At 40.6% G+C, this 21,351-nt stretch overlaps 1 protein-coding gene across 1 annotated transcript in view; it reads right to left on the bottom strand.

Annotated features, from left to right (window-relative positions):
• Positions 1-1,277: 1,277 nt before the first annotated feature.
• Positions 1,278-21,351, bottom strand: part of MGAT5 (alpha-1,6-mannosylglycoprotein 6-beta-N-acetylglucosaminyltransferase) — a 136,612-nt gene continuing 116,538 nt past the window's right edge. Inside the window, exons 13-17 of the mRNA XM_068407674.1 lie at positions 19,395-19,541; positions 15,342-15,458; positions 14,464-14,538; positions 10,346-10,503; positions 1,278-8,643 (exon numbers count right to left, since the gene is read on the bottom strand). Coding sequence (XP_068263775.1) covers positions 8,445-8,643; positions 10,346-10,503; positions 14,464-14,538; positions 15,342-15,458; positions 19,395-19,541 — 696 coding nt within the window. The 3' untranslated portion in view covers positions 1,278-8,444. The remainder of the gene's footprint in view (positions 8,644-10,345; positions 10,504-14,463; positions 14,539-15,341; positions 15,459-19,394; positions 19,542-21,351) is intronic.

Raw genomic sequence — 21,351 nt, 5'->3', positions numbered from 1 at the left:
TAATTGGGATAGGAAATAAAAACGATAGTGACCGACTTCTGTACTACTCCGATTTTACACTACTCAGTTACGTGTGGCCACGTGTAAAAAAAAAAGCATACAAAAAACTTTGAAAAAGTTATTGTTGTGAGAAAGTAAGCGGCTGCTTCTCTCCAGTGTAGTTTTATGAAGTGCACAACAGCTATGTTACAAATGGACATTTTTAGAACCGATAAAAAGAGGCAGTCCTTATTTTGGCTTTTTGGTTTGTTGGTTGGGTTTTTTACCCTTTGTTTTAGTACTGAATACTGCTCCCGCAGCGATTGTTCTGCTACTCTTGGACACCTCCACTGACACCTCTCCCCATTCCCAGCAGACGCTGCCAGCAGAGGCCCCTCCCTCAGTCGCAGCCGGGCTAACAAGAACTGAAGTGGGCAGAAAGAGCCTTTCAGCACAGTGGGTGCAGCTGCAACAAACCGGCAGTGCCATGGAGGAGGTTCACTCTGGGGACATTTACATGGTATGTCTCTTTTGATACACCCATTTACAATCTCCAAGGTGATTTAATGTGGCACCCATCAAGTGCACTGCGTGCACACTCCACCCCCCCAAAGACACAAGTTACCACCTCACAGACGATTTCGGCACAGAGACTTTCCGGGGCACCGCTGGGGTGGTGGCTCCGGCAGCACCATCTGCTGTCAGCTGCTGACCCCTCAAGCCTGCCGTGGGAGCCACGCTGGCTGACACAGCACAGGCGGGTTGTCCAAAGCTTCACGCTTGATCTCTTGTTCCATGTGCACGTATTTCAGAAGCCATCCAAGCTCTTTGCATTTGGATCTTGAAAGACAACGCTCTCTAAAGCTGTTACTGCACCACAACGTAGCTTTTGTTTTGGAACTCCGTAGCTTATTGCGCCAGTAAGTCTTACATGTCCGTGTGCTGCTGTGCAATTCCAGAGTCTTCCTTGTGTGCTGGAAAGTTCTAGGAAACCACGAATCCCTAACTACTGCTGTGGCAAAGCTGCCCTCCCAAAACAAACCTTGATTTTATCCATTATCCAACTTGGGTTTAAAACAAAACAAAGCAAAAAGATAAAGACTTGCCTGTTGGTCTTACGGTCAAGGTGTGGGTAGACGGGACCGCTCACGGTATGACTTACCTGTGAGAGGGGGGCCAGCCACAGCAATGCCCGGCTGCAGAACTGCAAGGATAGCCACACAAACGCAATTTTGGATAAATGGCAGCTCACGGACTTCCCATTTATGCACAAAGCAATCATAAATCCAAATCACACAAGAAAAAGGTTTATTGAAAAATAAAGTTCTCCCTAGTTTTCTTCTACAACAGTGAAAACAAAGCATTTCTCTATGCCATTAAAGTACAGACATTTACTTTTCTTAAAAAAAAAAAAAAATTAAAAAAATCCCATCTTATTGAACCCCAGTAACTTGACAGTATCTGAACCACCGTGTTCTGTTCTTTCGGAATCAAACTGCTTGAACGTAATATAGTGGAACACAACCATTTAAATAAAACAAAGGATCAACCTTTTAGGAGACAATTCAAACCAAACACACACAGTACCAGCCTGACCCTGAAGTTCTCACGTACATATAAAAACTCTCATTGACTCCAAATTATTATGTGCAAAAAGCAGCAATCTTTTTCTTTTTTTTTTTTTCAGATGTCAGTAGGGTTTTTTTTCCAATTTACTGTGCGACAGGGATTATTCAGACTTTGACCCCCTTCCCATGGAGAGAGAGACTCCCCCAGGGAATGATTCAGACCAGAAACCAAAGAGCTGCCCCAAATTGCTCCCTGGAGGACCTCCCCATAGCAGTCAGCCTGGCAAACTCAGGGGCATCAACTTCTCCAACCTCAAATCAGCTTTCTAAATATTCCCTTATTTTAATTTTTAATTTTCTTAGAATCTTCAGGGTAACTTTTCTCATAAAATTTATTCTTTTTTCCTTTGGTAAAAACTGCCATTTCCTCCTCCTCTGCTGTATTCCTTTGCAAAAAACCAAATAAACCCATGACTTCTTAAAAATGGTTTTCACTGTCACTGTACTGCAACAGACCTGTTAATGAATGTAACAAATCAGTTCTGGGTATAACCCTATTAACTGCCTTCAGACAGCAATTTAACTGGATTTATTGTGTACCTATTTGATACTTCAAACTACTCTGCAGCTTTGCCAAGGGCCTGGAGGGCTCCAGTAAATGCCCCAATGTTATTTACACGCTCTCCATAAAGCCAAGGATTTTGCTGTCTCCTGCAGGACCGACCCTTGGCTGTGTGACCTGCCACGAGTGGAGCAGCACTGAGCTAGGGCTAGGGTTTGCAAGTATGACAGAGCAGTGCAATAATTTTCCTGTACAGAGAAGCAGCCATGTGTTATCATGGCTGCGAAACGTGAGGGCAGCAGGGCCCACAACGCTGCAGGTCTGCGAGCCCTTACCCAAGGTGACAAATGCTGTTCCCAGGCACGGCCCGCCTTAGTTCAATGGCACCCGCAGGGAGAAGGGCTTTACTCGCTTGGTTACAGTGGAATTTTTCTAAAGCAGTTTCTGTGTGTGGAAGGTGGAGTTATGACTCATTTTATCAAAACTTTGAGGACCTGATTTTTATTTACCCATTTAATAAACAGGTGGCTTAGTGCTGTTGAGAGAGGTCTGCTGAATTAAAACATACTATTGTATGTTCATAACTCTATGATTATGTGAAGGATTACACCTATAAAAGCAAGACACTTTGGCAATGGTTGTACTTTGTTATTTTTCCCTGGGAGAAAGAACACGAACGCTGCCTCACATCGGAGGCATTCTGGGGTTCAGCTTCTGGTATTTTCAACACATTCCTACGGTAAACATTTTACACTTGATACACGGAGTTTGCTGTTTACACATTCCATTTAAATATAATATTTGGAAATTACAAACTAATTTTAAAAAAACCTATAGAGCTGCTTAAAAAGATGAAGACAAGATTTAAGTCACTGCCTGTAAAACTGTATGTTTTGATGTTACATTTACAGCAATATTATTAAAGCATATCTCAAGGAAACTGTATCTGGCCCTGGCCTTTTCAGCCTGAACGCAAGCGTACATCTGTCAGTGCATTATTCTCCTCGACTTTACAGCGGTCCCTAAAACGATGGGCCCAAAGGAGAACTACAAACGGAAAGAGATCGCGAGTCCAAAGTTGAAGGCATAGCAGCTGTAGGGCAAACGTCAGAAAGAGCGAGCCATGCCAAAATGTTAGCGCCCCTGGAAGAAGGACTGTGAGACTGGAAATCGGTAACTACTGGTCTCCTTAAAAAACCTAAACAACAAACCAACAAACCCCCGACCCCTCCAACACCAACCTGTAGACTGAACAGCTATTTAACCAAGTTTTCAACTGATACGTTAATAATAAGTAACATCAACTTAGAGATGATATAAGCTGTGACAGCAAGCAAAACTGCTTGCTGATATATGTACAATATAACCTGCAGGTGTTTGGTCTTTCTCTTGTAAGATACAGTGCTTTACAGTTATTAAAAAGGGAGAGCTGCTTTTTTAATTTGAAGAAAAATTAGTGGAGGAGTTCCTCTATCACTAAAGCCAGTAGGAGTCATGAAGTTAATTAGACTTGGATGAGATTATATCCAGCCTTATTCATGCCATTTAATTTATTTTACTAGCAAAATCTGGTCCTGAAATGCACTATGAGCAGAATACATACCTGAGAAAGCAATCTGGATTTTGTTTATGTGAAAAGTGCTGCAAACTCGTAAATCATCTTTGTAATTTAGACGTGCCACTCATTTTTGAGAGGGGAGGGCATGTCTTTCATATCAAGGATCAACCAAGGACATCGGTTAGGATATGAAAGGATAGTAGTTCAACATGAGTAAGTGAGGAGGGAAGACATCAGCTAACAAGCTGCTTTGCAGCTGATATCAACAGAAACTTTGAGCAAGTCTGAACGCTTGTCAAGAAGCAAGTTGCAAAAGCCGGCACAAGTAGCTGGGAGCAGAGCTGAGCAGGGGAGACACAGAGCCCTGGCTCTGTCCACAGCCCCGTTCTGCGATCTCCACCTGACACCTATCAGCAGCTATTTTGCAAAATATTCTTCTTGCAGAAAAGTAGTAGCATTAAAAAGAAAAACATCTACAATAAGCTGAATATCCAGAGTTCCCTCCCCACTGAGAGTCGTAAATTCAGGTATCATGAAAGGACTGTATTCTCCTGGTAGCACCAGGGATCACCCCGTGCTTCCATGTACAGACATCTTTATCCGAAACACCAACACCTCACAAACGTTAATGTAGATCTTCAATTTTCCTGCTGATCACATCAGATGGGGCTGTTTCTAGAGGTTTTCTGTCAGCACTGTCTCCTTGGGGAATGTAACGGCTTTAGTTTGCTCTCTGGTCATGGAATGGACATCCCATCCCAGCAGGAGCTCTCACGTCAAATTACAGAGGCAGTAAAGGGTATTTTGCTCGCAGAAGCAACTTTTTGCAAGAATTAATAAACTTACACTTTTATCTTATTAACCCTTACCATAGTTTTAAAACAGATTTCTCCACCACTTAAAACCATTCAAAATCCATACCGCTAAGTTGTATAGTCATCGAGCACTATTTTTACCTGTAATTAGTGTTCCATTATACTTGTTCAGACAGTGTCCATATTCCAAACACTCATCCAAACCCCAAAGTAAAAAAAGGCACATAAACATTAAATATTCGTAGGAGAAACATAATCTGATATCAACAAGCAAACACACAGCTGCAACTATAAATTACAAAAAGACACAGAGAAACTAAGCAAAAAAAATGCAAAAAGCAACTCTATTTATACATGTGCAAATCAACTTGCATATATGAAATAATGAGGTTTTTATTGGCATTTTTAAACAGTGTGTATTTACCAACTTTACCTTTCAAAGGCAAGCCTTTTATGTTAATTTTAATAAATACGTAAATGCTTCTCTCAAGTTTTCTAATCTCATAGGAACAAGATTTTTGAAAAAAAAAAACCTAGGTCACATACAAAAATACAAAATTTTAAAACAAAGAATGTCTTGATATGAGAGATATGTTTCAAAGCTTGTAAAATGTTTTTATATTCAACTTTTGACATTTGTTCCCATCAATCACTGATCAATATATTCAAATGCACATCATGCAAAAACCTGATTTCTGAGTAAAGGAAGCTGCAAGCTCAACTGTCAGACTGAAAAACAGTAGCACAGTCCTACCTCTAATATCCTTGTTTAAGTGCAATAATTGGTCTACACCTTTATTCTTTAATTAGGAAGGAAAATAGTTATGGAACTTGGACAGAAGGCTGCCCTCTATCCTGAAATGTGGATATTTATTATATGTTTTAGTAAATCATTCAGACTTTTAAATAGCCCCACATGGATTTGCCTGAGTGTTTATCTGCAGAAGGATTCACTTATTTATCGATGCACGAACAAACACCGCGGTGACGGGGGAGTGCATATTGGGTTTGGTGAGCAACGTTTACAAAGTTTATGCACTTACAGTTCTCATATGATAGTCTCCTTTTACAGCAATTCAGACTGAAGCTGCATTTCATAAAAGTAATATTTCTTCTGAAAAGAGAGTTTAAAATTAATAATAGAGGCCTATCAAATTATAGGTCTTGATTCTTTTTTCTTTAAGATTAATGACTCTTCTCTATAGATTTCAGTGGAAATAGGATCAGACCCAATCGATTCCGAAGCCAACGTAGATGTTCTCTCTGGCTGAAATGCAAGCGGCATTGGTGTTTGCTGTTCCATTTTTTGCCAATATGCAGTAATTCAGTTCAGTAGACTAGAAAGAAGCAGTGCTACAGCATGAAAAAAACAGAGCTTGTAACAGACTCTCCCTGCTGTAGTAAAGGCAAACTTAGAGCAAAGCACTAGACCAGAAAATCTGATAATAACAAATACCAAAACCCTCCCAGCTTTAGAGGTTTAGAGGCAAAATAAAATGCAGTATGCCATGTGGACTGTACAGTGTGTGTGGGGGGGAACAAGCAAATATGTATTTACAGCAAAGAATTACACTACAGCAAAACCTACGTGCTTTGCATTCTTTAAGTGCACACGTACTAATCTTTGTTTCCGACGTAATTCTGTGATATCTCATTCCAAACTAAATTCCTGCCCGAAGAACCTCAGGCTGAACCGGTAAAGACAAATTCTGCTGTTGCCTTTACTTCCAGCACCAGATAGCAGTATATGTACTTCAATACGCAAGATTTTCCAGTTGCACAAATATGCACAGGTATGCGGGGAATATTTTATATAAATACAAAATGAATTGTTGCGCCTGCTCAGACCCATTTCCAATTCTCCTCCCCCAGCTTTTCCAGGGTATTAAAAAAACTATTGCAAACGCCATTTCTGCTGACTGAAGCAAATGTTGAGCTATGGTAACAGTAGGGATTTTCATACTAGTTTGTGTTTGTTTTCTTTTCATACAAAATGTTTGCCTCCCATTATAGAAGCCAGCTGTTCTGTTTCTGGAAAATTAAAATACAGCAGATTTTATCATCATCACACCCAGTTACTGGTGACCCTGCTGTTCAGCAGCTCCCACAGATCCTTTTTGGATATTCAATAATCTCTCAGGATTAAGTCCCTGTGCAGTCCACAGCAATGTTACGGAGTGTTACAGGATAACACTGTCAGGAGTGCTGAGGCAGGAAACAAAAAACTTGAAAAAGCAAATTAATTGCTTTTGAGTTGAAAGTTTAAATCTATACTGTTGTGTTCTCTTGTCTTGAGAATTTATCCATGATGAAATAGCATTTCCCTTGCTTGGTCTTTGGTAGGTCAAGAGATACATCAATATTCACACACAGGCAATGAATGCCAGTTACAAGAAAAATCTGAACCAACCAGATATATCCAAGGAAGGAAAATTTAAAGTATCTATGCTCTTCATGTTGATTTGAGGTTTTTTTCAGTATGATCAGAGCACGTCCAAATTGTAAACCTGCAGACTATGACTGCTTTCAAAATACACTGCAGATTTGTTTCTCACTAATCGTAGCATATCATTTCGTGACTACAAACGGGGCTGTCAAGCATGCCACCTCCTGCTGAAAATAACAAAAATTACCTCTGTAAAAAGAAGGTAGTTTAGAAGATTTAACTTGCTGCTCTAAACAAATGAAGTTTGATTTGAATTCCAAAGTCTTGAATTGTTTTATACTAAATTTGCAACTGGTGTGCCTGCTAAAAAAAACCCCAACCAAACAAAAAACCCCAACCCCCCAAAAACCAGAAAAACAATCACAGAACCCATGAGACTGATCAATGCTTTTCTTAGTAGTTGTTTGTCTCCTCTTACTTGTTCTTCAGAAAAATTTCTCTTTAAAAACCTAGCTAGTTATGAAGACATTTTACATTTCTACCATACAATAATTATAGTTAGCTTAGTTTAACCTTTCTATGTCATTCAGCAACACTTTAACTACTGGAAGCCGTAGCAAACTGAGGCTCTAACGATAATATTGCTCCAATGATGCTGAATACTTTTTGCTTCACACAGTATTTCTAGTAAACAGACTACAACAGAAGCATGGGCAAATTCCAAGGATTACTCTCTAAATGGGACCAGTAAACGGGAACAAGTCAATTCCGAAAATGGCAGTATGTTTCTGTAGCTTTTCCACACTGAAGAATGCCACAACCCTAGTCAGTTGTCGAGTCACCAAGATGACGTGTCACACGCTGGCAACTGCCTGTTTGCTCAGTTGTGATACTCTGTTTAGACTGCTCTGATGCAGCAGCTGTGATGCAGACAATACCTTGTTGTATATAAAGATTTAAAAAAAAAAAAAAAAGAAAAAAAGAAAGAACTGGGCCCAGATAACCCAATACCAGTACAGAGCTATCTTGTGATTCCGAGTTCTTGTGAAGTAAACCACTTTATAGCCATTCAAGCTAAAGCAGTACCCAAAACAGTGCACCTAGAATAAAATGTTAGTCCTCCCTCCTCTGCACCCCCCTCCCTCAAGCACACTTTTTTCAGTTTTCTACTGGAATGAAGTTGAGATCCTTTAGCTAACCATGATGGGGGATGTCCTAACTCATTAAAAAAATAGAAAACACTTCACCCAAACAACAACAAAAAAGTTTGATGGGTCTGGGAATTTTCTACAAACTATTCTGTGCAGTCATCTTCAAATCCCTGTAGAACATGAAACTCGTTTCTCTTCACGAACAGATGAAGGAATCTGAAGAGTTACACTGCAAATGTTCTTATAGGAAAAGAATTTCAGTTAGCTGTTTGTTACGAATCCCTCCTCTCTTAGTAGATAATTCTGCCCAGCAATGATAGCTCTGCCTGCAGCGAAAAACCTGGACAAAAGTGCAGGAAGTAATAAGTAGCTCCTCTCAGAACTACTTACATTTTGTCCTCAACTCAAAAGAAGCTCTGCTGCTGCTATAGGCAGTCTTTACAAAGCGCAACCTGCCCCTTAATATAGTCTCTGCAGGGGCAGATTCTTCTGTGGGTTGGGTGGGATCCGGCACAGCTGAACAATAAGAGGTCACCTTGGAAAACACAGTGCTTCCTTCTTCCATCAAAAGAGGGGACCAGAATATCATTTGCGGACTCCATGGTGAGACATTCGATATTATGCCTGAAAAGCAAAGCACATGATCTAAATCACAGTGGAGTTTACAGGAGTTCAGTACAATTTTCATCCTTCCTCACTAAAAATAAAGTAAAATACTCTATTACACCCTAAATCAAGTGCATTTAGATTTGCAGAACATGACTCTTATTCCTCTTCACCTGCGCAGATTCTCTCTGCAGAGGGCAGTGCAGCCTTTGCAGCTTTACTCTGTTTCCTAAAGATTAATGAAAGAAATTAAAAAGGAAAAAAAAATGCTTTTGACTGTTCCCCAGAGCATAATATTTAAATACACCACGGATTTCTAGTAAGACAAAACCAAAGAATCTGAAATCCGGAGATATTCGTATTGATTTCAGCAGGGATCTCCCCGAGCTAAGCCACCCGGTGCCAGGCAGCCCTGGGTAGCTTGAAGCTCGGCAGCCGAACCGCGAGGATGAGGGGATGCTGTCTTACAGCGGACGCTGGTCCGAGCAGGACCCACCGCTCCGAGGTACCAGCTAGCTAGGCCATTTTCTGACCACAAAGCTTAAGCACAACAGCAGCAATTCCAGCAGAGGCTTGTTTTTCACTTATTCTGGAAACATTGGTAGCTTTCAGCATTTAACAGATTTTTTTTTTTTTCCCCACAGAATTATAATCTTGTCCAGACAGCTAGAAGAGAAGCCTGACAAAAGTTTTTTACATGAGCTGCTTTTGAACTCCACTGGAAATTACAACTTTTCAAACAAAATACAAAAATAAAAACCTTCTATAATTTAATTTAGCAAAGAGTAGAGACAGAAAACCTAGAAAGCAGATTCCCTAGCAGCCATTTGTTGGAGCCCAGCTTTGAGTGCTTTGTTTTCATTCTGAAAGGAACACAGACATGTTCCCAAAGAGAGAGCACCTGCAGGCAACATTAATTTCCTTAATGCATAGCTGGTAAGCTTTATAAATTGGTAGTAATACCTCTAATATACAAGGGTTTACAACTCTTTACCTAGGACAATACCGACAAAAGGTTTGCAGAAACAGTGACTGCTAATTGCCAATGAATACAGATGTTTCTATATGGATGTTAATCGTGACCAGAGGAAGCTCAATAAATAAAAGCAACACTTTCTAAGTGCTATATTTAAAATCAGGTGAACAAGTGATAGGAATCACACAATGTGTACAGAGTTCTATTTACTGCAACAAAATGCATTTCGTTTCTGACCCAGCTGACTGAGCACAGTTAGGATTAGTGTTAAGACTCATGCAAGTTCACTAACTAGCTCTCCGAAGGATATGGCAGAAGCTATAGAGTAGTGCACCTGCCCAGCCCGGGCTGCAAAGGGTCCATGCAAACACAATTATAGTCCTGGCATCTGCAATCCCTGCAGCACAAGCATCTTTGCTCGGTGCAAGCAACCCAACATCAAAGGGCACTGTATGGTGCACACACACAGGAGATGGAGGGGGGAAGGAAGAGAGGTAAATTTTTGGCCTCGGTGCTGTACTCCTCATTGCAAAAACACATGCTACGTGGAACGGTGCTCTCAGCACAGCAGTTAACTTCTACCATCCACTGCTGTGAGGGACTGGCAGCTAACCTCACAGCTTGCTGCAGCCACACAGACAGTACTTCTCTCCCCACCTTCCCTTCTCACAGAACTCGTACACTAAACTTCACGTGTGCAATAAAAAGAGACCAAATAATATGGTTGTGCTTCTAAGTACTTACCTAAGCAGAGCTTTGTCCTTGTTAAGATGCTGGAAGAAGGAAGGCTCACAAATGAGCTGGCTTTCCTGACAAACTTGTTTACAGGATTTTCCAGGTTCAGCAATTTTTACCTGAAGGGCACTTAATGGGGGCCACATCACCTGCCCGTGACAGAAATCCTGCAGTGACAGATCATATTTTATTACCATGCATCCAGTCTCCTGACAGCAATTTTCCCCATTAGTAAAGTAAGTGGTTATTATCACCCAGACACTCATTTTGCAGCTCATTTTGGTTGTATTAAAATCAATAATTTAAGCACATTTAATAAGATTTTTTTTTTAGCATGAGCGAATTATCACCTTTGATATTTACTTGAAATGTGGTAGCATCATTCTTCCCAAAGAAGCTTCTTCCCTACCTTTACCCTTTTTAATTTCTCGTAAGCAACTCTAGCTAGTCTCTCTACTTCCACACACCCAGCCCATTTTGGCTTTCTCAGTGACTCCTGTTTCACTAACTCGGTGCTAGCAGAACTATTCTCGTAACAGCACAAATATCAGGAGGAAGTTCTGGTAGGAGAAGAATTCCAGAGGCCAGTCACCCTGTAGGCGAGAAATGTCTCAAGTGGCCCATGTGGAGAGCCATCTGGAAAGGATCAGGGGACTCGCAGAGCTCTGCAGCGAGCTGAACTCATAAAAGACTAGAAGAGTTCTATAAAGCAACCAGGATTCAAAGAGTTTGTTTGCTCTCCTTGGCTGAACTGCTAGTAAAAGTGCTCTCCCAACACTGAAAAAAATTGGCTATAAATAATGCCTGCAGTCAAGTGTCACCACGGTGGGAAGAGGGAAGGAAGAAACTATCTAAACACACCTGCTAGCCAGAACTATTCAAAGACAAGTTCTTATGGTCTTAACATTTTAAATGAGAAAAAGCAAAGAGAAAATTTTAGTCACTGGTTTTATATAACATTCCATGATGCTCAGACATTGTTTTAACATTTGGCAACCCTCACCAAAAGGTTATAAAAAAATCCAGGCCCAGTCCATCATGGCTTGCTTTCTCCTGACAAAACTAGTAACTTGTGTGAACAGGTCCCACACTGTGACCCAAAGCTTAGAAAGGCTGAAGTACTTGAAATTTGAATGAAGCTAAGACCCCAAATCATTTACCAGTTCTCAGCATCAGTTTGGAGGTTTTTCCCTCTGTTTAGATTTCCTCTGCTGAAGGAGAAAGTTTTCATACTCCCAGGTCTAACCATAAATTTAATATTATACGATCATGAATCACAGAATATCCTGAGTTGGAAGGGACCCATGAAGATCATAGAAGTCTAACTCCCAGCTCCACACAGGGCAACCTAAAAGCTAAACCATATATCTAAGAGCATTGTCCAAACACTTCTTGAACACTGACAGGCTTGGGGCCATGACCACTTCCCTGGGGAGCTTGTTCCAGTGCTTGATCACGCTCTCAGTGAAGAGCTTTTTCCCAGTATCCATTCTGAACTACCCCTGATACAGCCTAAGTCATTCCCTCGTGCCATATTACGAAAAAAAGGAGTAATTTTAGAGCATATTTATGGCAGAATAATTTTAACAGCATCTAAAACAACGGGTTAATAATAGATGGTTGGAGGTACTTTTTAATGAGGTTGTTTCAAAAAGGTCATTTTGCTATTTGGACTTAAGCACCCTGCTTACTCTGTCCTTTTATAAATCAATCTTTAAAATACTAGATGCAGGAGGAAATCAATACAGGTTCAAAATCCAATCCAATACCGTAATATATACTATGTAATACTGTAATATTCACTAATGTAAAGCCTTCCTCAGCTTATGCCACCTTGAAGCATGTCTCAGAGTACATCACCTTCACAGGTACGCACACAGGGCGATGTTTCAGTTTGCTGTCTCTCGGTAGTTTTCCTATCAACCATCAAAAGCAACCTAAATTTGGTACCTTCACCCCAGTCTATCTTGCCCCACAACCCTACATACATAAGGGTAAAATAAAGAAAAGATGTTGTGTAAAACAGGAGATTAAGCTACACCAGAGACTGCATTTGTGTTTGTTTTACCTATAACCACGATTTCAAGGTGAGACAGGCTTAGCCCTGCCATCAAAGGAGGTGTCCTCCTCCCTCTGGCTTTTCTTGCTCTTGGATGAATGCCCTCACTTCACTCCCTTTGCCAGGCTCTGGTGCTCAGCTGACCCTCCGCTGAGCCAAGGCAGTTTTCTAACCTAGCAGAGTCCTGCCAAAAAGATTTTCTACCAGGTTACCATGTACTCTGCTTGAGCACATCTTTCAAAGTCAGCACGTCTGTTCCATCAGCCCAGCCTGCCTCATCCAACAGCTCCCAAGTTTGCAACAGGGAATCCCGCAGCTGCTTCGGCTGCAGTTGCCTGGCTGCTCCTTTGATGGCAGTGCCAATTTAAGCAGTCCCACCCTTCGGTTCCCACCCTACGCTGCCTCTTTGCAGAGCTGACACAACTGTTTGTGCAGCCACAGAGCAAACAGGATCAAGGGATGGACTGAGCAGATGGCACAGACGCACCTAACAGCCACGCTGGGCCGCTGGCAGGGGCAGGGCACTGGCAGGAAGGAGTAGCTTGGAGTGAAAGCTGTTTTAATGCAGCTGAAGGTGGCACTGCTAAACGTGAAACCTCAGCTCACAGTAGTTCTCTTACTTCAGACACTAAAGACCTTCAGCCCAGCTGTTGCATCTGAAGATGCAGGGAATTCACTAAATCTTTCTTGTGAACACTGTCCTCCCTCCTGCTCCTGAGCCAAGGCACCAAAAGGGGAACTCTGGACAACTCCTTTAAATCCTACAGTTTCAGTGTCCCATAGGGTGACTTGTGAGTGGGTGTATCTGACTCCATCCTCTTCACATTCAAACATTCCCTGAAGACCACACTCTTGTGGTTAATGCACCCCACAACCTCTGAACCAGATCAACTCCATGCATCTTTGTTCCTGTTCCAGGCTTGTGCTGCTTTCTCTGTTCTGCCTGCCTCCCACCACAAACTCTTCAAAATAAGGTCTCAACCTTTATTTTTGCTTCATCTGACATGTTAATCAGGCACACTGCTAAGCACACGCAGCTAATAATGATGCTTGAGCATCCTGGGGGCTGTGAAACAATAATGGCTTTTGACAATTAGTCAAAGCAATGAACAAAATTACAGTGCTCTATTTATTTCTGAGAAGCACGCAGTACAGGCCAGGGCTTAGCCCTTGGGGGGGTCCAGAGGGGAGAGACAGCTTTGGCCCAAAGGTGCTGTCTCTAGACTGCCTCTTTTTCTCCCTTGCACTGAGCTCCATTTCTTCCTATATTGACAAAACCTCTCCATTATAGCTAACTCGGGTAGAAGAACCAAAAGAAGCAGAGATACTTCTACAGGCTATGTCATCAATACAGCAGCAAAAACTTACAGTGTTTATTGGCAGGAAACTGGGAATAGCTATGTTAACTACACTTCTGACCTGAAGCTGTGTTATTCTTTAGTACTGTCTCTAATACCATCCACTTTCAGAAATACAGGTACAGCAGCATGTCCAGTGCTTTTGAAAGAAATCCTGGCAATTAATTGGCATATCGGAGATATGTGTTATATCTCTCTTCTGCAGCAGCCAGAACAAAAGGCAGAGCTGGCCGCTGCAACAGATCTGGCCTTGGGCAAAAGTCCAAGCAAACATACAGTTTCTAGATATCAGGATCCCATATAAATCTCTGTAGTTTATTACTCCAACTCAATCTCTTCTGCTGCTCTCAGCTGGCAACAAAGCATGGGGACCAAAGTCCTTCAAGTAACTGGTTTCCAAACCATTTAAAGCTTTATCGATTGAAACTAAATACTTGAAAAATCTGCCTAGAGGCGTTAGCCTAAGTACAATTCTACCACAAAATATCTCTCTATTTACATGATACTTCATGATCCAAAGATTTTTTGTGTGTACAAAGAAGTCCCATATACACTGAAAAATTACTTTGCCTTTCTGCTTTGATATAACACCAAGGACTGCACAGCTACTATTTCTACTTGAACAGCAACAACGCTGAGAACCTTTAAAATGGGAGGGTCCTCCCTTTCCAACATAAAACAAGAGAGTCATCCACAACAAAAGCTCATACCTGTCTTTCAATAAATGCATTCATCCTCTGAAGCATTCCCTCACATGTAAATTCATAGGGCAAATAAGGGTCAATCTGTGGAAACAGAGTGTGTTAACGTTAGAGGGTTTTTTGTCTAAATGAACTTTGTGGTGTGCTGTGTGGTAGAAGCTTGTACTCCAAATACTACATTATAGCTTAAGTAGCAACAATAAATGCAAATAAACTCATTAACAAATCACAATTTCACAAAACCATCAGCAGTTTAAGCTGATTTTTGCTCCTTTGCAAAGGCAATAAAAGTTGCTCGGTGATTACCAAGGGAACTCAGGGTATACCGCAAAGTAATACATATAAAGCTAGCCTGAGACCCTACGGGATTTCAGAGCTCCTGTTTTAACTAAGTTTCAGTTCTGGAGTTGAAGTGAAAAAGAAAACATTATGATAAAAAAAACCGTGATACTTTGAAAATTGCTCCAAAGTTGTTTTTTTCCCCCCTAAAGTGCCCTCATTACAATTCCGCACTGTAAGTGCACAAGCACTTCTGTGGCAGTTATGTTAAGGCTACAAAATCAGTCAAAAGAGTTGAGTATGTATTTGGACAGACTGCAATGCTCTGAGAATCAACAAGGAAACTTCCTCACTGAATGCAGAGAAAATAGAGATTGCTGTATAATTTACATATGAAATTCACGTTTCTATACAAATTCACTCACGCTTATTTTTTTCAGGTCTAACCCTGACATACCCAGTACTAAAACATGACAATCAGATAGCACAGACATGTAATAACAGCTTTTTTTCCCCAATATCTTACTAAAGTGCAGCACTCTGCTTTAATTAGGAAGTACACAATACACCCTCAAACGAGGGTGACAAATTTAGGATACATTTCTCACCTTTTGATTCAAAATTGATTTCACAGCCTTCTCAACTTCGTAAAGATCATTGATGTCTACAGTCCAGACGTGGGGCTTCCCAATGTAAACTTCAGCATAGGGATGCTGAGATGTCAACTGAAAGGAAGAAATCATATGGGTAAAAATTAATGTGCAAGATATCCTTCCCTCTCACTCTATTCATCAGACTTTTTGGATGAAATGCACTAGGATAATGCAAGAATTCAGCTAGAATTTAACAGCTGGCGTCATTCCTTCTGAGTTATCTTTCAGATTTTCCATGTTAAAATTTAACAAGTGAATTTAGTTGGAAAACTGAAAATCAGATAATAACGCAGATTACAAGTAACATTTGTGCACCTCTCATTTGTGGCCTTGATCCTCATAAAGACCCACATGACAGAAGACTTGATGCTTACTGAAATTACTTCTGCAACGTGACTCTGCTTCCCCACAGCTCATTCACAGAGCAGCCCTGAGTTTTCACAACCAATAATTGCTACCAGTCCTGGTTAGACCTGCATGACTGGCTTCAGAAGTCATCCGTGCCCTGTATCACCTTCAGACAATATCCTCGCCCTGTCTCTCCTTCAAATTTCAAACAGTTCCAAGCTTCTGTGACTAGTAGTGAATAAAGAATAATTTCTATCAATCACTTAGATTAATTCTGACTCTCACTGCTGATAGTACAAGAGTGATTTGACCTCAGTAAGAGCATTAACTCTTTTGCTCACCACTTTGTCAGAAAACAAATTCAATAAATACCCAAGTAGATAACTAAGAAAAGTTATACTAGAGATTACTTTCAGAATTAGCGGGATGGCACTACAAGTATTTTTTGTGACAGGTGGCACAGGAGTGAGAGGAACATTCAAATGAACACATTGAGAGGAAGCAAAAGCTGCAGAAGAGAGGGGATAGTTTCACCATGGCCTCGGAAGAAAAATGCTTTTTAAATAAATACACTGCCCCACCCCACCCCGGATAGATTATCCATAGACAATTTTTATACAGCTGCCTCCTTATGCATGATAGAAAGAAAAATCCAGTCAGTGCAAAAGATCTGGAGTAGGAAATTATATGTATTGGCAATAACCTTCTGCACTGGGCGTATACCACATTTGCTACCTTCCTCATATGAACGCAAGAAACTACTTTAAAAAAAATTGGCTTATTGCATTTTGCTTGTGGACGAGAGAAGCCAGTCTTGTAGTTACATGTGGGATGCGCTAGCCTAAGGCTGTGCTGAGACCAGTGCTCCAGGGGACTCGGTGCAGGCTCCCACCTTAGGCTGCAGGGCAGCGTGGTGGTGAGGGCTCACGGACTGGCTGGAAGGCTGCAGCTCCTGGGCCGGTAACTCAGGATGCTTCTGCACACAGACACCTTCCCTAGCTGCCTACATTCACTTGCAGTCCATTGCACTGTGCTCCCATCAGCATACCTTAAATTCCTCCAAAAAGTCCCAAACTTCTCAAAGACTGACATATTCTAACCTTTTTTCAATAGTATTTCTACTGCCACTAAAACTGTACATACCTAAAAATTTGGTTACCAAGACTGAGTTCCCAGGGCACTTATGTCTGGACTTCAGATAGCAGAAGCTACATTCCTGTTGCTTTCAATAACAACAACAAACCTTCTACTGCACCTTTAAAAATATGAACATAAACCAGCGTTTTAAATTCCACAAAGCCTTAGGAATTATGCCTTAGACCACTCTTTCTCTACCATCTCAGACACACAGATGGCACCATTAAAGCCAGATCTCATCTGGAAGATGAACAACTAAACTTCTCAGACTAGTAGCTGTTTTAAGTATTAAGAGTACCTAGCAACATAATTTTACTGCACCAGTTATTCTACATCTACATTCTCAAAAAATATTAAGACTATTTCCTAATACTGAAATGCATTAATTAGCCAAGGCTTAATGCTTCAGATATTCAGGAGATTCTCCCTCTCTCTGTCTATAATTCAAATATATAAGAATTCTTATAAATAGATTTGGAATTAATTTATAATTTCAGGTCTTTTTTGTTCCTTCCTAAAAGCAGAAAATGAAAGAAACCACACCCACCAAGTACACATTTGAACTAGATTTAGCATACAAGGTTTTCTTTTGGGGGGGGGCGGAATAGAGACAAAATATTGGTACAAATATTGGTACAAAACAAATTGCTTGAAGGTGATTTTTTTTTCCTGGCTCTTTCCCCCAGCAAAATCATGTCCCAAGACAAAACAGCTGCTGATCTAAAATGAAAATTGTCATTTCCAGTTTTTTACAGAGTCTTCACTATGGGACCCCTTCTTGGGCATACAGGGGAAACAGTTAACTCCCCTCCCCAGTAAATTCTACCTAGAACAAGAGAGAAATAGTGACTTGCAATGGTTACTTTCCAAAAGTACTAAACACAGACTTTATCTTCAAATTCATCTATGGATAATCAATTCACAGAACTACACAAGCTTTTTTGTTCTCCTTTAACACTTGAAAAAACTGAGAGAAGGATTTAAGGACTTTCTTAATCCCAAAGAACCGCCACATGGATTGCTGGCAATCGGATCTAAATGCAGTTGTGAAAACCAGTTAAAGGTCACTCTTAGGATAGGTCAGCAGAGCATGTGAACGCAGCAATATTCGTGATGAATGTTCATTATATCATTTTGTACTAAAGCAGCCAATAGGGATTATTTTTCTGTGTAAGTCAGGTGCACAGCATTTCTGTTAGTGCTGACACATGCCAGCGGGATTTAGTACGGCATTCCAGGCACTAAAATTCCTACTAAAGGGTTAGGTGGGTCCAGATTATTTACTGAGCCTGACCAGTTAAGGTGTCTGGGCACAGAACAACTGGAAACGAGACAAACAGTTGAGCGACCCACAAAAGAAAAGTTCTGAAAGGTGCCAAGCTCATGGAGAAAGTTTAAACAGACTTTTTTTTCCCCTTATTGCTATCTCCTTTGTCAGCAATGCAAGCTGTGAGAGGGGGCAAGTTTGAACTCATGTCCTGTACCTACTGAATGTACAATAAGCTGAAAGGCAATTACAGTTCTGGATCATAAAATCATAAGGAATTTATGTTCCTGGTTTAAAATGTCCTTTGCTTATTAACTAGCTGGCGCTGCTTAGTATGCAATTTATATAGCCCAAGCGTAACCTGAATTGGCCAATATGGCTGTGCAAAGTTCTCATCATCTAAGTGTTATCACAGAGCTTTCCCTTCAGATAACTATGTAAAGAAAATATGTATATACCCCTCTGAACAGGCCATGGTCACTGGCAAAAGTGCTACCGTCACTAATGGCTACATGACTGCTAAACACTTGCAAATGGTGTAGGCTGAATTTTAGCTACACCGAAGAAGAAAAATACCCTAAAGTCAGTGCCAAGACAAGAGGCTAGTTTACTTAGCCTCTTTTTCTCTTACTAGAGTCTAAACACACTGGCTGTTTTGAAAGCTTGAGGTTTGGTTTTCCTGTTCTCCTGAAGACTCAGTTCTCCAAATGTCTTCAGTGTTTAACCCCAAACATGGTGGGCTGTGACCATTAACACCTTGGCTCAACGGCTCCTTGAGCAGGTCTTTTCTGGAGAAAAAAAAAAAATCCCAAAACACACACACCAACCCACAAATGGCATTTTTATAGTTTACTTAAACACCTATTTACTTCCTGCACAGTACACAGTAATGTTTGTTTCTCCAACAAAATAAAACCGCTTTCAAATGACACATCACGTATCAGATGACATGATCTGTTCCTGGGCAGAACATCGGGTTTTCAAGTGGAACTTCAGTTTATGATCTATCTGTAAGAATTAGCAGAACGTACATATAGACAAATCTAGAGGTAAAGCTTAACAGTATGTTAATGAAAAATTTTGATTATCCTATAAAAATAAGGGCTGATAATCCCATCAAAGGCTAAAGATGATGACAGTTGCACACCTTTTGCAATAAACTGTGAGCGTTTATGCAATTTTTCCTATCTTGTGTTACTAAAAAGAAATCCACAATCATTTTCAATAAAGAAATTACCAAGATTGATAAAGCTTACCTCTCGGAGTGTAGGTTTGCCTTTGAAAAATTCTGTGTTTTTGCTACTTTTTGGTGGGTTAAATCTTAAATTTAGAAAAGCACATCCATTAGCAATAGCCTCTAAAGGAGCTGGCCCTTCATATGGAAATCCGAGACCCACGAACAGCTGAAAAACAGAAAACAAGGACTATCTTAATTTCTGTTCTTTATAAAAACTGAAAGCTCAGAGCTAACTTAAAATAAACGATAATGCATTCTAAGTATACCAGCCTAAAAAAATGTAACATTAAGAAGAACAAGGGAAAAATTCAGCAGCTCACCCGCTCCTACCCAAGCAGTAACGGAATGTCCTGTAAAACACATTTAACAATAATCTTCTGTAATGAGCTGAAGTAGTTTTTCATGGAGCTGAGGCAACAACGGACCCTTTCAGTTATTTTTGGGGAAAAAAAAAAAGTCATTTGGTGGTTTGATCGGTGTTGAAACTGCTGGGGCTCTCTTGCAGGTATAGGTTTTACTGCAGCAACCTCACGCAACAGCTACACTGCTGTTTTCCCCCTTTCTCCCCCCGTCATCTAACCTGCTGGTTTCGCCAATATGAACATGCTCTTAGCAAATTGATTAAGGCTTCTAATTAAAACGGCAGATGGCAGCAAACATCAGCAGAAGGCACTGTATCTAGGCAGCAAGCGCTTGCATAGGATTAAGAGGGCTCAACGCCTCTTCCAAGGTAAACTGAAAGAGGCAAAATGCATCACAAAGCCATTCCTACATCAGCCAAGGTTACAGGTGCTCTAGAACAGCTTTTCTCCAATGTAAAGAAATCTAGTCTTTTTTCAGAGTTGTCTGGCTTTTATTTGGATCTTGACCCCTTTCCTGGCCCAACATAATTAACCCCTGAATTAAATATAGGATCCTTCATCTTTTTTTGAATGGCTGTGTATAATGGGAGAATTACAAGCTCTGATTTGTAACAGCAATTTCTGAGCACTGATGAATGACTTAACGTATGTATATACACATATATAGCTACTGCTCTTTTCAAGAAAATAAAGAGCAATCTTCTTAACTATTAGGATCATGTATTCAGGATGTATGTATTCAAAGAGGTCAAATTATACTATTGTGCATTAAATTTTCTAAAATATGGAAGTGAATCCTAGTAACAGAAGATACCAAACTGAAGGCCCTTTCTAGGAGCTAAACCTGTAGTCAGTATTGTCGCACACAGGCATTGCAGCATCAATCCTCTCCGACCCATGGCAACAACAGTATAAATTCTGAGTTGCTTCATTTTAAAAAGAAAGTTAAGAGTTCTCAGCCTAGTTGAAGACATACAATTTTCTCTGCATGGAGCTGAATATTGTTATTTCAGTTTTCAATTTTCAGGTTAAAGTGACCCACCGACCATGGGAGCTGGTCTCTTCTCCCAAGTAACAAGCAATACTTGGATGAGAGGAAATGGCCTCAAATTGGGCCAGGGGACGTTGAGATTGGATATTAGGAAATATTTCTTCACTGACAGGGTTGTCAAGCACTGGAACAGGCTGCCCAGGGAAGCGGTGGAGTCACCATCCCCAGAGGTATTTAAAAGATGTGTAGATGTGGTGCTTAGGGACATGGTTTAGTGGTGGGCTTGGCAGCGCTGGGTTAATGGTTGGACTTGATGATCTTAAAGGTCCTTTCCAACCTAAATGATTCTATGGTTTATGATTCTAAAAAAGTCTCCTACTTGCAAAAAGTCTCTCAGCTGTCTCACAGATTTAAATCTTACAGGAACCTCTCCAGTGGCTGATAAAAAAACAGATCTGGAACACTACCTCCACTAAAGCTAGATTATCTGAATTTGGTTTTTGTATATGGCACAAGATACATTACCTTTCAGTCAGAAAAAATACACACTAAATTTCATCTCAAAAGAGGCCTGAATTAAAGAAAGGTAATCTCTTGAAAATAATGAATTACGGACATGAAAG

This window comes from Nyctibius grandis, chromosome 9 (genome assembly GCF_013368605.1).
Source record: "Nyctibius grandis isolate bNycGra1 chromosome 9, bNycGra1.pri, whole genome shotgun sequence".
NCBI lineage: Eukaryota > Metazoa > Chordata > Aves > Nyctibiiformes > Nyctibiidae > Nyctibius > Nyctibius grandis.
The sequence above is the reverse complement of the archived record's forward strand: the minus strand, read 5'-3'. Positions and strand labels throughout refer to the sequence as shown.